General features: G+C 42.5%; 1 protein-coding gene across 1 annotated transcript in view; it reads right to left on the reverse strand.

Moving 5' to 3' along the window:
• The window catches only part of NEK7 (NIMA related kinase 7), a 230903-nt gene that overhangs the window by 109895 nt on the left and 105309 nt on the right, over positions 1-15699 (reverse strand). The window contains exons 4-5 of the mRNA XM_075322170.1: positions 10251-10313; positions 3325-3435 (exon numbers count right to left, since the gene is read on the reverse strand). Coding sequence (XP_075178285.1) covers positions 3325-3435; positions 10251-10313 — 174 coding nt within the window. The remainder of the gene's footprint in view (positions 1-3324; positions 3436-10250; positions 10314-15699) is intronic.

Raw genomic sequence — 15699 nt, forward strand, 5'->3', positions numbered from 1 at the left:
ATGCGATACTTTTTCTCCCGTATCCCCGACGCTTTTTGTATCGCATCAGTCCGTGCGTCCAGCCGAGCGCTGATCAGGGATGCACATGACGGATCGGCATCCCTGCTCAATTTTTGGCGTGACTTTTTTTTCCGTATCCCCGATGCTTTTTGTCACGCCAAAAATTGAGCAGGGATGCCGATCCGTTATGTGCATCCCTGATCAGCGCTCGGCGGGACGCACGGACCCATGAGGTGTAAAAATGGACAGGGGATAGAGGAAAAAAAGAAAAAAGTTATACTCACAGTACCCAGAGGATTAGCAGGAGGAACAGCTTTACAGGAGTAGCAGGCAGGAAGTTGGACAGCTCAGCAGAAGACCCAGGAAGAAGGACCCAGCGATGGAGGCAGATGTGATCGGGCCAGTGAAGACCTCGGAGGACCCGGTGAAGACCGGTAAGGGGACGTCGGGGAAACAGCAGAGGGGGAGGGGGAGAGCAGAGGGGGAGAGCAGAGGAGGAGGGAGATACCGGAGGAGCTGCAGAATAGAGATCACGGGGGAGGCCGGCAGATTGGGATGGCGGGGGGCAGATCGGGATGTCGGGGGGGCAGATCGGGATGTCGGGGGGGCAGATCCCAGGGGGGCACGGACAGGGGCCATTACGGGAGCGCGCAGGAGCAATCACAAGAGCGCGCAGGGGCTGCAAGGTGAGCACAATACTCACCGCTCCTGCTCAACGTGACAGCAGCGGCAGCAGCAGCGGTGGCGTGGTACCACTAGTACCAGCCAGTGCTGCACGCTGCAGACATGTTGGGGGAGGGTCCCCAGACCAGCACAGGCCTGGGGAGGGCGGCCACCTGCAAATCAAACCGCCCCACTGCACACTGATTGCAGCGATCGTGCTTTGACGCGCAATCGCTCCAATCAGTGCTGCAGGGGCTGGGGGCGGCATGTTTGAGATGATCTGCTGTACCTGCTACGGCATCTCATAGCTGGATCTCACAGTATCGCACTATTTCCGGCATTATTTTTACCGAAATCAGTGCGAAAGATGTGGTTGGCGGTTCAGATTTGAACAACCAATCACATCGATCGTCGATTGGGGGTGGCGATGCCACCCCCCCTGGGGTGAAGCAAAGGTCCCCTGCTGTAAGAAACAGCAGGGGACATCATTTGAAAGCCGTTGCTATGGCCACAGCAATCAAATGAACTTTAGGCATAAAAATTACGTCCCTGGTCGTTAAGTCACGTAAAAATAGGACGTAATTTTACTGCCCGCGGTCGTGAAGGGGTTAAACTACCATTTTTTGTAGACAATCATCTTGGCTCTCTCATAAATAATTTAACTTGCAATTATTTAGCATATGATTAGTTATGCAGATTCTTGTTATGTCACTGCATTGTTACTGTTTTGCTCCTAAAATTCTAATTTTTATTTTCTAGGCATGCACTCTATCAAATTCAATCATGTCTCAAACAAAATCTGATACCAACACTCTCCTACACATTCCCAATGTTGGCGGATACTGGTCGGACTCACTTGGGAATGTATACAGCTTTTTCTTCAACTCTACCCATAAGTGTTCAATTGGGTTGAGGTCTGGGGACTGTGTGGGCCAATCCAACAACTCTAATTCATTGTCACCAAACCATTTATTTACCAATTTCGACGTATGCTTTGGGTCATTGTCCTGCTGGAACACTGTTGTCCTTCTGATATCCATAGTACTTGAGTGTGCAAAGTAACTCATCTTTTAGGATACTCACCGATAGCTCAGCATTGGAGACTCATCAATCCTGGTCAAGTATCCAACGCCTTTGGCTGTGAAATAACCCCGTATCAGGCTTCCTCCACCAAACTTGACAGTTTCTTCAATTTCTCTATCCATTAGCCTTTTATTTACCTTAGGTCTTCTAGACCCATTTGCACCCATCGGAGTCTAGTCTATTGACTTTCATCTCATTGTTCCAAATCACCTGTTTCCAAACTTTTACTATCCACTTTTTGTACTGTTTTACAAATGCAAGCCAGCGTTTCTTATAAAGAAATTGAAGTTGAGGCTTCCTCATCTTTCTTCGGACCACATTCCAGACCTGTGTAATGTGTGTAGCATAATGCTTGCATGGACGTCTGATCCCACCATTACAAAGCATACGAGCCACCTCCACTGCTTTGCTTCTTGAGTTAGGACTGATAGACCTTGTGACGAACAGACTTGTGGACTGACTTTTTGCCTGGACGTCCACCTCTTGACTTTTGAATAGATTGATGGACTTCATTTCATATTCCTCCAACTACCATGGCATTCACATGATGCAGTTTGGCAATTTTTTTAGCTAGAGAGACCCTTATCGGAGAGCTGGATGACGCGGTTTCTCTTGTCTTGCGAAATTGTCTTCATGGCTGCTCCACGAATCAAACCAATGATTTTTTTGCTTGGGAATCAATCTAATAACGCATTGAGCCATTAGGGAATATGAGAACAGGTGGTAATTTGTAGCATACAGGAAGGAAGATTTTTCCACCGCCAGGAGCAAAACAATAACAATGCTGTGATATGACAAGAATCTGCATAACTAATCATATGCTAAGTAGTTGTAAATCAAACTTAAGTAGGCGAGAGCTAAGATGATTGTTTATAAAATGATTGTAGTCTCACTTGCAGGCCAGGGCCAGATGAGCGTATGGCTTCTCATGCAAGAGTGTGAGCTGATTGCCATGCAACAGTGATGCGATCCTTTGATCAAATCAGAGGTGCGGAAAAGAGTGAGCGTAATCTCTACATTTTTTGCACTGGCAGTCTCTGCGTATATCACACTGCACACTGACGCAAGTGTAGTCTGATGTTTCACACGTACCCATAGACTTGTATGGGTTTGAGTGATGAGAAACTCACTGACAAAATCGCAGATCAAAACAGCCTCATAGAATAACATTGGTCCAATTGGAATGTGATTTTTTTTTTATCGCATTACACTCATCTGATTTATACCCTAGTGTGTAAGAGCCCTCAAAGCTGTAGTGGATGGTGAGATATGGAGCCTGAGAAGTAAAAAGTTCAAAATAGTGTTACTATTTTGCTCATCATTACATAGGTGGAAAAAAGACCTAGGTCCATCAAGTTCAACCTTCCTCCACCACTGATATAGTGACTGCCATCACTACCTCTTGTGGTAGGGTAGTTCAGTCTTGACTGCTCTAACTGTAAATAACCCTTCCCTATTTAGCTGCCGGAATCGCTTTTTTTTCCCACTCACAGACAATGCCCCCTGGTCCTTACTTGTCTTTGGAAAAAATAAGTCATGTGCCAGTCCTTTGTATTGGCAAAAAAAAATAAAAATTACCTTTATCATCCTAGATAGGTCCCCAGCATCGGCAAGTTCCAAGACTATGTTCAATTCATTATCTTCAATAAATGATGCATAGTATTTTATTACATTTGGATGGTTCAGTTGCTGAAAAAAAAATTGTTTAAGTAAATTAGTGAAATGACAGACCGAGTGAGAACAAGTAAACAGAAAACAGATTAATCAGTTTGTTACCTTTAAAATAAATATCAATCCACCTGAAGACAATATTAGCTGCCTATGGAGCGCCACCTTGAGCGCTCATCACTTAGGCTTGCCATTTTTCTTTTAGGTTGATTTGGGGGTCTAGGCGAGGTGATTTGTGCAAAGTCCTGACCCAAATGGAAAGTAGATGGATCTTCAGATTGGCAACACTGACACCATCAGGAATAAATTAAAATTTTGTGTCTGGGTCCTTTCTTTAATTTGGAGTCATCTTTTTTGGGTAGGGATTGGGGTTGTTTGTATGATTAATTTTATATATACCTCTTATGCCTTTGTTTTCTGTATTAGGAACTGGCATGCAGTCCACCATACTAATGGATGTCATCTATCCCAAAATGAACTCTGAAGATCACCTCTTACAGAATCCATGTAGATGGGTCTATGAAGTACATGTCATCTATCACATTGGTAGATCTATGAACTTTATGTCGCCCCCTACATCAAGAAAAGTCCAGCTTCCAGATTGCTCTTGTATTAAGAATGTTGAGAATTCATTTACGATTATGTCCAGAGCCATACTTAATCTGCTGAAAGTGGGACTCAATTATTTCCGTAAAAAAAAAAAAAAAAAAAAAACCTACCTAATTTTGACTATACCTAATCTTTGACTTCTATAGACTTGAGACTGTTTTTTGTTTAAAAAGGGAACCTGTCAGGTGCAATATGCACCCAGCGCCACGAGCAGTTCTGGGTGTATATTGCTAATCCCTGTCTAACTGTTCCTTTATACTCTAGCATACATAAAAATATTTGAAAAAGTAATTCTAAAGATCTTTTACTGTATGCCAATGAGCGCAGGGACTAGTCCCAAGGGAGTTTCTCCCCTTAGCTAGTCGGCCCGCATAGCATGATAGCACGCCCCTGTGGACGTACTAACATGCTAATGAATACGCAGTAACACACACATACCTCACTGTTCATGGTGGCCGGTGGAGGATGGATGCACAGTATCCGGAGTACCCGAGGCTTCCGATCATGCTCACTAAACTGATACTGGGTGTAAGCTTCCTGGCTTCAGTGATGTACAGTGTACATGACTGGAAGTGCTGAGGACTCATCATGTACACTCCGCATCCATACTCTGTCAGTCGCCATCAAGAGTGAGGTATGTGCGCATCGCTGCGCATTCATTAGCATGTTAGTACATCTTTCGAAATACTTTTTCTAAAGATCCCTTTATCTGTGCTACTATATACAGGGACGTTAGGCTATGTGCGCACGTGTGCGCTCTGCACTGCACCTAAAAGGTGCGCTTCAGAGCGCAGCTGAAAAGCTCCGTTCTGAAGCGCATGGTGCCGGCAGAGAACGTGCGCTCTGCCTGCAGCTCCTGCCATAGACAGAGCAGGGGCTGCCGGCAAACCGCACGGAAGAAGAAGTCACTTCTTAGAACGCACGCTTCGGGCAGCAGCCGAAGCGCTGCGCTCTAAGACGCCACGTGCGCACGGCCCCTGCACAATCTCCATAGACTGTGCAGGGGACGCAGGACTCATGCAGTTACGCTGCGCTACAAAGCGCAGCGTAACTGCATGAATTACGCACACGTGCGCACATAGCCTTAGACAGGGATTAGCAATATACACCCAGAACTGCTCGTGGTCCTGGGTGCACATTGCACCTGGTAGGTTCCCTTTAATGCACTTTTCTTGGTATAAAGAGTCATTATGAAAATATTTTATTTTGTTTTTATTATGTAGCAACCTAATAACCCTATATTTGGCTCATTGTTATCTAGGAAAATGAATATTGTGATGGGATATGAGGGTTCTTTTTTATCTCATTGGCAGCACTTTATATACGAGTTACTTACAAGACAAGACTAATATTTACATAATCAATTATGACATCCACCATTGTAGTTAAACAGTCAGACACTTTTCTTTCATGGCATCCATTATAAAACCTAGGTAATTTGGGGCTTCGCACAATGTGATATTACACTACTATTTAAATCTATATTTACTGATTGCACATTTACTTTGGATATGTATGGTAAATAAAGGAGCACTAGTAATATTTTTATGTCATTGTCTTTTACACCATGGCACGTCTTGAGTATCTATCTTATCTCATTTGGTCATTTCACTCAGCCTTTGTTCCCACGTTATTTAGGGACTGTCCCCATTAGTGAGATATATATATATATATATATATATATATATATTATATATATATAATTTCTCTGTTCTCTTTTACACTCATTTTTGTATTTTTATTTACTTTGTCTCTTCCCCTTTTACCTTTAGTACGGTGGTTACAATTACAGCTTATTGATTGATTAACCACCATTATTGGTGGTTACAATTACAGCTTATTGATTGATTCGGTTCCTATTGGTGACTCATACACTTAAGGCAATGGTCCATCCAGTTTAGACACGCTCCCAGAAGAAGCAGACGAATGAAACGTGCATTGGGTTTGAGGATCACGGCACCTGGTACATGGGTTAATAGAGGTGAGTTTTTATATATTGGTACACAAACTTGACCTGAATCCCATTGGAAGTCACTAATTGGGCAGTTCGAGTCTCAGTCAACATGCAGCCAGCCATGGACAGATCATTTCTGGTGGAGGGCGGTTGGGGGTCTTTCCTTTTTTTTGGTACACACTACATCCGATCACACTGTTATTACCCCCAGTGAGAGCCATTCTAACACTGCAAGCGACTCGCATCGGGCTGAGGCCGTACATGACCACAGCAATGCTAGTTTGATTGGTTAGCATATGTAAGGCACCCAAAGTCGGCCACTGTTTTTTTTTGTTAAGTCCGTGTTCAGTATGAACACCAAACGAACACAAAACTTTACTTTTCAGGTGTGCGCATCTCTACTCCTCAGATAGTAATGTCTCTTACCACATGTGCAGGGCCTTGCAGCTTAGGTATTCATGGTTACATCCACTCATATAGTGACAGGTATCTATGAGCCTTTATGAACTAACTAAGCTGCAATGCCCTACACATGAGGTAGGAGACATGTCTACATCAGGAGAACTATACGACATTTCTAATTGGAGGTATTTGTTATTATTATTACTACACCTACTACATAATAGGATAGGATCTTGGAGATGGGAATATAATAATAACTATATAACAGCCGATTATCACTCTTATGATTGTATTATCAGCATGGTTGTACTAAGGGTAAAATAATTGACACATTATATGTAACCAGGTAAGCACTAGTCTTACATGGTCAGTTACTACTATTAATGTGTAATTCTTTCCCCCATGATCTTTGCCTTTGTGAGTGTATATATATTTAACTGGGTTGTCTGAGGTCCCCTTCAGTGAGGCACCCTTCATCACAATTTTTATTTTTCCATAAAAATCCTTTTATGCCATTTTTAATAAACTATATTTCTTAACATTAAAACTTTTATGGTTCTCTTCTTTAGGAGATAAATCATTTTTTCTATCTCAGAAAAATAAGTTATATTTTAGATCTACAACAGGTCACTGTTAAATGCTATTTTATATAGGACGTTTTACTATCAAGGGGTTGTGCGCACAGTGCAATCCTTTTTTGTTTGGTTAGGAGGATCAATTGCCCAGTTTTGTTACCCGACAAAGAAAAATAATACAACCCCTATGACAGTAAATGAGCTCAGTAACTCTGTGTGACATATTTTCTGTAAAATAAAAGACGTTTTTGAATGACAATCTACAGTCTCCTCAAAAAATGGCTTCTATATAAAATTCTGTTCACCTACTCAAAATCACGAGCAGTTCTGGGTGTATATTGCTAATCCCTGACTAACCCTCCCTGTATCTAGTAGCATAGATAAAGAGATCTTTAGAGAAAGTATTTCTAAGGATCTTTTATCTTATGCTAATGAGGGAGGGGACTAGTCCCTTGGGCGTTAGTTCCCCTGGCTAGTCGGCTCCATTAGCATGTTAGTACGTCCCTGTAGGTGTGCCAAGATGCTAATGAATGTGCAGCGTCAAAGGATGATCTCTCTCACCTCTCAGCCACCCGACACTGGATTTCGGCTCAGTGCGCATGACCCCGCAGTTTGGGTCATGCGCACTATGAAGACTGGTGTACGCGTCCTGGCTTCAAATTGAAGTAGTGCACATGACCCAAACTCCGGGGTTATGCGCACTGAACCGACATCCAACGTCGAGCGGCGATGGAGAGGTGAGTGAGATCATCCTGTGACACTGTGCATTCATTAGCATGATAGCACGCCCACAGGGGTGTACCAACATGCTAATTGAGCCAACTAGCCAAAGGAAGTAACACCCTTGGGACTAGTCCCCTCGCTCATTAGCATACGATAAAAGATCTTTAGAAATATTTTTTCTAAAGAACCCTTTATCTATGCTACTGTATACAGGGACAGTTAGGCAGGGATTAGCAATATGCACATATAACTGCTCGTGGTTCTGGGTGCATATTGCACCTGACAGGCTCCCTTAAAATTCACCTAAAGTAAAAAGATGCAAACAAAAAAACAAACCCCTGCTCTATGTAGAATATACACAAGTGCATTGGTGCAGATGACACATTATTCTACATAGGACAGGATAAAAAGCCCTGACGCACTGATTTACGCTGAATATGGGCAGGATAGAGAAGGCATCACCAAATCCAGTGCAAACAGAAAGGTCTTTATCTAACATATCATTAAACTGTCAAAATAGCTATGTAAAAGCTAAAATGTCAGACTGTCACAATAACCTTCAGAAGCGCTTATAGGCATATGTTACAAAAAATAAATAAACCCGAAAGAGAGTAAAGGTGAATATAAGGGTGTATGACATACAGTATACTGGTCACCATTTCTACCCTGTACACCTAAAAATCCATAAAAGTTAATAAAGCTTAATGGGAATCTGTTACTAGGACCAACCCTCCTAACACGTCTATATAGGTATGCAGGTCCGAGGAAGCTGAGCTAAATGATACCTTGATATCTGCGACCCAATGTCTAAGTCCAGAGAAATCTGCGTTTTTCTTAATATACAAATGAGCTGTTAAGATCTTGAGCAATTAAGATCTATGTGCCGGACACTGTTTTCCCTGAGAATCTGCCTCCAGAGATTATTTTAAATGAAAGGGGGTGTTGCCAGTGAGAGACATATGCATCATGGAGAGGAGACTGACTGTCATTACATGGCTCACTCTGGTAACAGCCAATATTTAAAATAAGCCTTTCAAGGTGCAATGTCAGCTGTTAGTGCATCATTTTCCTATTGGCTCGTGTAAATGGACTTGAGACACTCCTTTTCAGTTTCTTCCTTAAGAGACTTTGCAGTAATTTATGTCACACAATTTTCATCCTTGTGCAGTGCCAGCTCTTTGGATGAAAAATTTATACTGTATATGCTGTATAGCGACAATCATGTGGACCTGTTGGTTTTTTTTTGGTTTTTTTTTTAAACCCAAATCTAATTCAACTTAATAGATTGCTATTCCCAGATTCTAAAATGAACACCTAGACATAGGGCACGCATTGCTGGAGGTGGACCTCTGGGGCTTTCAACAATGCCAAGAACATAGCACTGTGCCCCAAGAACTGGACTCTCCAGAGCCCCAACTTCAGTAGAGCAGAAGTATGCACACTCAACCTCTGCTCTGCTGTATTTGGCACTAACGAACAGCCAAATTCTGTACTTGGCTTTCCCAGAGACTCCCATAGATAATGAAGAGAGGGTGGAGTGCACACTCCAATATGCAGGGCCCAACTCTGGAGATCCAGGACCCATTATCAGTTAAACATAATAATAATAATAATAATAATAATAATAATAATAATAATAATAATAATAATAATAATAATAAACAGTATTATTATTATTATTATTATTGTCATAGGGAATAGATTTAAAATCATTAAACAAATGAAAATAGTGAGCATTTTTACCAGTCGCTATCCAGTAATTTATAACAGGATGATCAACTTCACATGTTTTCTCTCAAAGAAAAAGTACGAGATATATAGCCGCTTTTAAAGAGCCTGTGATATGAGCCGTTAATTGGTTTCTCAGTTATTAGCCTGGGTGAACATAGCAGCAATCAGTAGGCAAAATATGATCATATACTGTATATGTGGCTTAATACATAATCATAAATGGCAGGACATCTTGTGTAAACAGGGAGAACGCAGTCTACAATAGGCCAATGGCATGGGGTCCGAAGAATCGTATTTATCATCGTCCGTCTTCAAAAGCATTAGCTCTGTAATATTATTAATCAGTGCTTATTATGAGAAGAATAACGATATATTTCCACTTTTTTACTTTTGTGGCTTTGTAGGACCAGTCCTTTATGCTCCTTTAGAATGATACATTTAATAATATATGGTAATTGAATCATAGTTCTATTAGCGCCCCACTATGATATGGGAGAGATAATTATGCAGGATAAATATCAGTAAAGCACATATGCAAGCTTTCATTTATAGCAACATAGTTGGGGCGTAGCATATAATCCCACGGTGTTTGTTATAAAGAAACAGCAAATTGACTTTTAATGCAGTTTTATCCGAAGATGTAAACATCTTTCTTCCCTTATTTAAGAAGATGCCAAGTTCACAGGAGATGTGAAAACGAAGTGGTTCAAAGCCTTCATGTGGCACATTGGAAAAAGGGTCTCGGCTAGACGAAAGTAACAACAAGATCATCAAAGCTTCAGATTTCACACAAAAAGCGTTTTCTACAAACAAATCTTTGGGGTGCTTCAAAAAGTGTTTACCTTAAGGAGGTCAATCTCTTTGATACAGTCTGCTCTTGCCTTGGCATCCATCAAATCAAAAATCTGCGAAGGATTAAATAAAGATGAACATGAGGTTATTTACAAAGACGCCAATAATGTGGAGGCACAGCAGCGACGGCTGAATGCAGCTATAGGGCTGATTACTGGGTGACATGTCAGTGTCGAGTAACCACTTACCCACCGACAAAGATTTCACATCAGGCAAAGGGGACAAATAAAATGCAGAATGTGCAAATGCATAGACATTGCTAATAAAAAGCGGTTTACATCACAATCTGTCCCATTTTAAACTGTAGTATCTCACAATTAATGCCGCTAAAACTCCCTCTCTGATGACAACGTGTGGTACAATTCTTTGATTCCAGCTTTCTGCGTCTCGTACTTCACAAATGTGAGCAGGATACATGAAACAGTCACTGTGGGCCTTTCAAGGAGATAAAGCTTGTGAGCTGCCCTTGGGGAGAAATGCTCAGAGTTACATTCACATCTCTTCTACGCGGTGACAGCTCCCTCCCGAGCAGGATGGATGGTGAAATACGAGGACACACAGTGACTTGTCATTGCAGCCGCTCGCACTGCGATCTGGCTGGAACCTCTGCCATCAGCTGGGATGTGACAGGACACTTGCAGTTACTTTTTGGTACTTATTGCTTCAACTTTGCTTCTAATCTGATATATGATATAGGCGAAGACCACTGATGTCATCCTTTTGCAGCCATGTTCATAAGAACATCCTTGGTTATAAAATCTTTATTTAGAGTGGAAATCTAAGAAACAATTGACAACGTGGTGTTACAATTCCCCTTGTCAGTGGAAGACTGTTGTCACTAAAGCAAATAGATATTTTGAACAAGAGCTAAAGAAAATGCACAGTAGGACACTACGGCCCGCAATATAGCCATCGAAAAGGCTGTGATACCCATTTACTCCAGATTTAATCCACAGCGTATCACAGCTGCAGCAAGGTGGATTACTTTCCATCAAAACTCATCCGCATTGTAATCCTAAAGTGACACCCACACTATTAGATTAGGTGGGCTGCCCAGCACTATATACAGTGCCTTGCGAAAGTATTCAGCCCCCTTGAATTTTTCAACCTTTCCCCACATTTCAGGCTTGAAACATAAAAAGGTAAAAATTTTACATTTTATGGTGAAGAATCAACAACAAGTGGGACACAATTGTGAAGGTGAACAATATTTATTGCTTATTTTAAAAATTTGTAAAAAATAAAACTGAAAATTGGGCGTACAATATTATTCGGCCCCTTTAAGTTAGTAACTTTGTAGCGCCACCTTTTGCTGCGATTACAGCTGCAAGTCGCTTGGGGTATGTGTATCAGTTTTGCACATCGAGAGACTGAAAATCTCGCCCATTCTTCCTTTGAAAACAGCTGGAGCTGAGTGAGGTTGGATGTAGAGCGTTTGTGAACAGCAGTTTTTAGCTCTTTCCACAGATTCTCGATTGGATTCAGGTCTGTACTTTGACTTGGCCCTTCTAACACCTAGATACGTTTATTTGTGAACCATTCCATTGTAGATTTTGCTTTATGTTTGGGATCATTGTCTTGTTTAAAGACAAATCTCCGTCACAGTCTCAGGTCTTTTGCAGACTCCAACACGTTTTCTTCAAGAACGGTCCTGTATTTGGCTCCATCCATCTTCCCATCAATTTTAACTGTCTTCCCTGTCCCTGCTGAAGAAAAGCAGGCCCAAACCATGATGCTGTCACTCACCACCATGTTTGACAGCGGGGATGGTGTGTTCAGGGTGAGTTGCTCTTATGCCTTTCTCCTTGCCACTCTTCCATAAAGGCCAGATTCATGCAGTGTACGACTGATTGTTGTCCTATGGACAGACTCTCCCACCTCAGCTGTAGATTTCTGCAGTTCACCCAGTGTGATCATGGGCCTCTTGGCTGCATCTCTGATCAGTCTTCTCCTTGTTTGAGATGAAAGTTTGGATGGACGGCCGGGTCTTGGTAGATTTGCAGTGGTATGATACTCATTCCATTTCAATATGATCGCTTGCACAGTGCTTCTTGGGATGTTTAAAGTTTTGGAAATCTTTTTGTAACCACATCCGGCTTTAAACTTCTCCACAACAGTATCACAGACCTGCCTGTTGTGTTCCTTGGTCTTCATGATGCTATCTGTGCTTTAAACAGAACACGGAGACTATCACAGAGCAGGTGCATTTATACGGAGACTTGATTACACACAGGTGGATTATATTTATCAGCATCAGTCATTTATTACAACATTGGATCATTCAGAGATCCTCAATGAACCTCTGGAGTGAGTTTTCTGCACTGAAAGTAAAGGGGATGAATAATATTGCACGCCACAATTTTTAGTTTTTTATTTTTTACAAAAATTTTAAATAAGCAATACATTTCATTCACCTTCACAATTGTGTCCCACTTGTTGATTCTTCACCAGAACATTAAAATTTTTATCTTTATGTTTGAAGCCTGAACTGTGGGAAAAGGTTGAAAAATTAAAGGTTCCCGAATACTTTCGCAAGGCACTGTAACTGTACCCCAAAAGTGACAGGCACCCTAAACCTACAAAGCCAACATTGAAGAGGACTCTTGACGTGGGTTATGATCTTGCATATTTGGGCCAAAATATTTACGTATTCTTCATGCATATTATTTATATTTTACTGCGCATCTTTCCATTTCTATGCAGGATGCAGCCAGGCACCGCTATGTTGGCTTTGTAAATTAGGCATCTGTCTCTGTAAGGCAGAGGTCCCTAATAGAGATGATCGAATATCACAAATATCCGGCAATATTCGGCTTCGCGAATATCCGACGAATAGGTCGCCGCTATGCGAATATTCGATGCGCAATGTAAGTCGATGGGAAGCCCGAATAGTCGCTATTCGGCAACTATTCGGGTTTCCCATAGACTTACATTGTGCATCGAGTATTCGCAAATAGTCGAATAGCGGTGACCTATTCGGAGAATATGGGCGTTGTCGAATAATTGCAGTATTCGATCATCCCTAGTCCCCAACCTTTCTGACCTTGAAAGGCACATTCAGCTCTGAAAGAGGGTCACAAGCCACATGGAGTCACTGCTGTACAGGAGGTGGGAGCTGCAAGAGCTTCCATTACTGGTATAATAACAGCAAAAGCGGAAATCACACTGAGGCATTATACAAGATCCAAAGGTGCCTACCTTACCCCCATTAAGACCTGTTCCGCTATGTGGGGCCACTAACAAAAGTCACCTTTTGGAGACCTGCTCTTCATAGCAGATTGCTATATCTGGTGCTTATGCACCCTGCTGGATGACAGCCGCGAGCCACACATCATGGACCCAGGAGCCACATGTGGCTCCCGAGCCACAGGTTGGGGACCCCTGCTGTAGGGAGTACTTATATAGTTTCATCAGTATTGTCTACCGGTGTGGTCTCCACCTTTATCAGGGGGGTTGCTGTGTCCTGTAAGTGCATTCCTTTTGTGACCGGTGTTGGTAAATACAGCGGTCTTTTTTTTCTGCTATGTTTTTAAATCATCTGTGTCTTTTTGTTGAGTCTTTGGATATATAAATATAATATAATATAAATCCGCATGTAACATATTATGCAGGTTGTGATGTGAATTTGTAAATGAACAATGATAAAATCTGCAGCAGAAAGCTTGGATGTGTGGACTGTGGGTTTGTCATGAAAATCAGTCAGGAAAAGACAATCCTGTAGCCATTTCATACCAATACTTGGAGGCTCTGTGTTTGGCCACAGGACAGGTATATTAGCCCCATAAAGGCTATCGCTTAGGTCTCATTCACACAATCATTTTATTGATTTATTTTTTATTCAAATTTTAAACACTTTTCCATGTCCATCTATGCCAATCCATGGCCATTTGCATACAGCACCATTAAGGCTAAGTTCACACAGAGCATCTTTTGCTGTGTTTTCGAGGTCCCAAAGATGCATCTAAATGCCTGCATTTCCTTCTCCGAGCAATGTCTAAGATTTTGATTTTGCTGTCCGCACTGAGCGTTTTTTTGGTTGCGTTTTTCAAGACGCAGCATGTCAATTCTTTCGGAGTTTTTACCACGTTTTTGAGCCCTCCGATCAATAGTTTTGAGTTAAAAAATGCATTGGGCAATTGCAGTAAAAACGTGTCAAAAACGCTATAAAAAGTCATTGCATTTTACTGCGGTGCGTTTTTGGTGCATTTTAAGATGCACTCAAGATGCACTGACAAAAAAAAAAAAAAAGATGCCGGTTGTGAACATAGCCTAAAGGGTGCTTTACACGCTGTGACATCGCTAACGATATATCGTCGGGGTCACGTCATTAGTGACGCACATCTGGCGTCGTTAGCGACATCGCAGCGTGTGACACCTAGGAGCGACGATCAACGATCGCAAAAACGTCAAAAATCGTTGACACGTTGCTACTTTTCATATCATCGTTGGTGGTGCATGCCGCTGGTTGTTTGTCTTTCCTGCGGCAGCACACAATCGCTATGTGTGACACTGCAGGAACGACAAACATCTCCTTACCTGCATCCACCGGCAATGAGGAAGGAAGGAGGTGGGCGGGATGTTCCGGACGCTCATCTCCGCCCCTCCGCTTCTATTGGAGGCTGCAGTGTGACGTCACTGTGACGCCACACGAACCGCCACCTTAGAAAGGAGGCGGTTCGCCGGCCACAATGACGTCGCAGGGAAGGTAAGTCTGTGTGACAGGTGTAAGCGATGTTGTGCGCCACGGGCAGCGATTTGCCCGTGACGTACAACCGACGGGGGCGGGTACGCTCGCTAACGATATCGCAGCGTGTAAAGTGGCCTTTAGACGCTGGAGCAGCCACAGAATTATCAAGTGAAGCCAATCAGGAAAATCACCGGTGTGTGTTTTCCTGAGGCAGTGCCACCATCATTATTGAGGTGACTCTGCCGCTCCCAGATTTCATTCGATGCGGCTATGATGTACGTTCCCTCGATGAGCGTTTGGTGGGTTTTTAATGTTGCAGAATTTCTGCACCTGTTATGAAACGCATGAGTGTTTTTAACTGCAGATTTTCCACTTCTATTGCAAATCCGCAAGGAAATTACACAGAGAAAACTCGGCACACCCACAAGAGATATTGTGCGTATTTGAAAAACACTCTGCAGATCGGTTTATGCCGAGTAAAAAAAAAAAAAAAAAAAGCAAAGTGGGCATCAGATTTCAATAAATCCCAGTCTCTGAGTGACTTGACTGTGGGTGGAGTTTCATCACACATAACAGCCCAGCATCGCTCCTGCTTGCGCACTCTGCAGCAATGGAGGAGTGAGCAGGGAGATGCTGTGCTGTGACGCTTGGCTTTGATGAGCCGGGAAACTCCGCCCACAGCCCAGTCACTCAGAGACTGGGGGTCGGCTGCGGTGATGTCAGGTGAGCAGGAAGTTGACGTGACATCACCA

Source organism: Anomaloglossus baeobatrachus, chromosome 8 (genome assembly GCF_048569485.1).
Source record: "Anomaloglossus baeobatrachus isolate aAnoBae1 chromosome 8, aAnoBae1.hap1, whole genome shotgun sequence".
Classification (NCBI taxonomy): Eukaryota; Metazoa; Chordata; class Amphibia; order Anura; family Aromobatidae; genus Anomaloglossus; species Anomaloglossus baeobatrachus.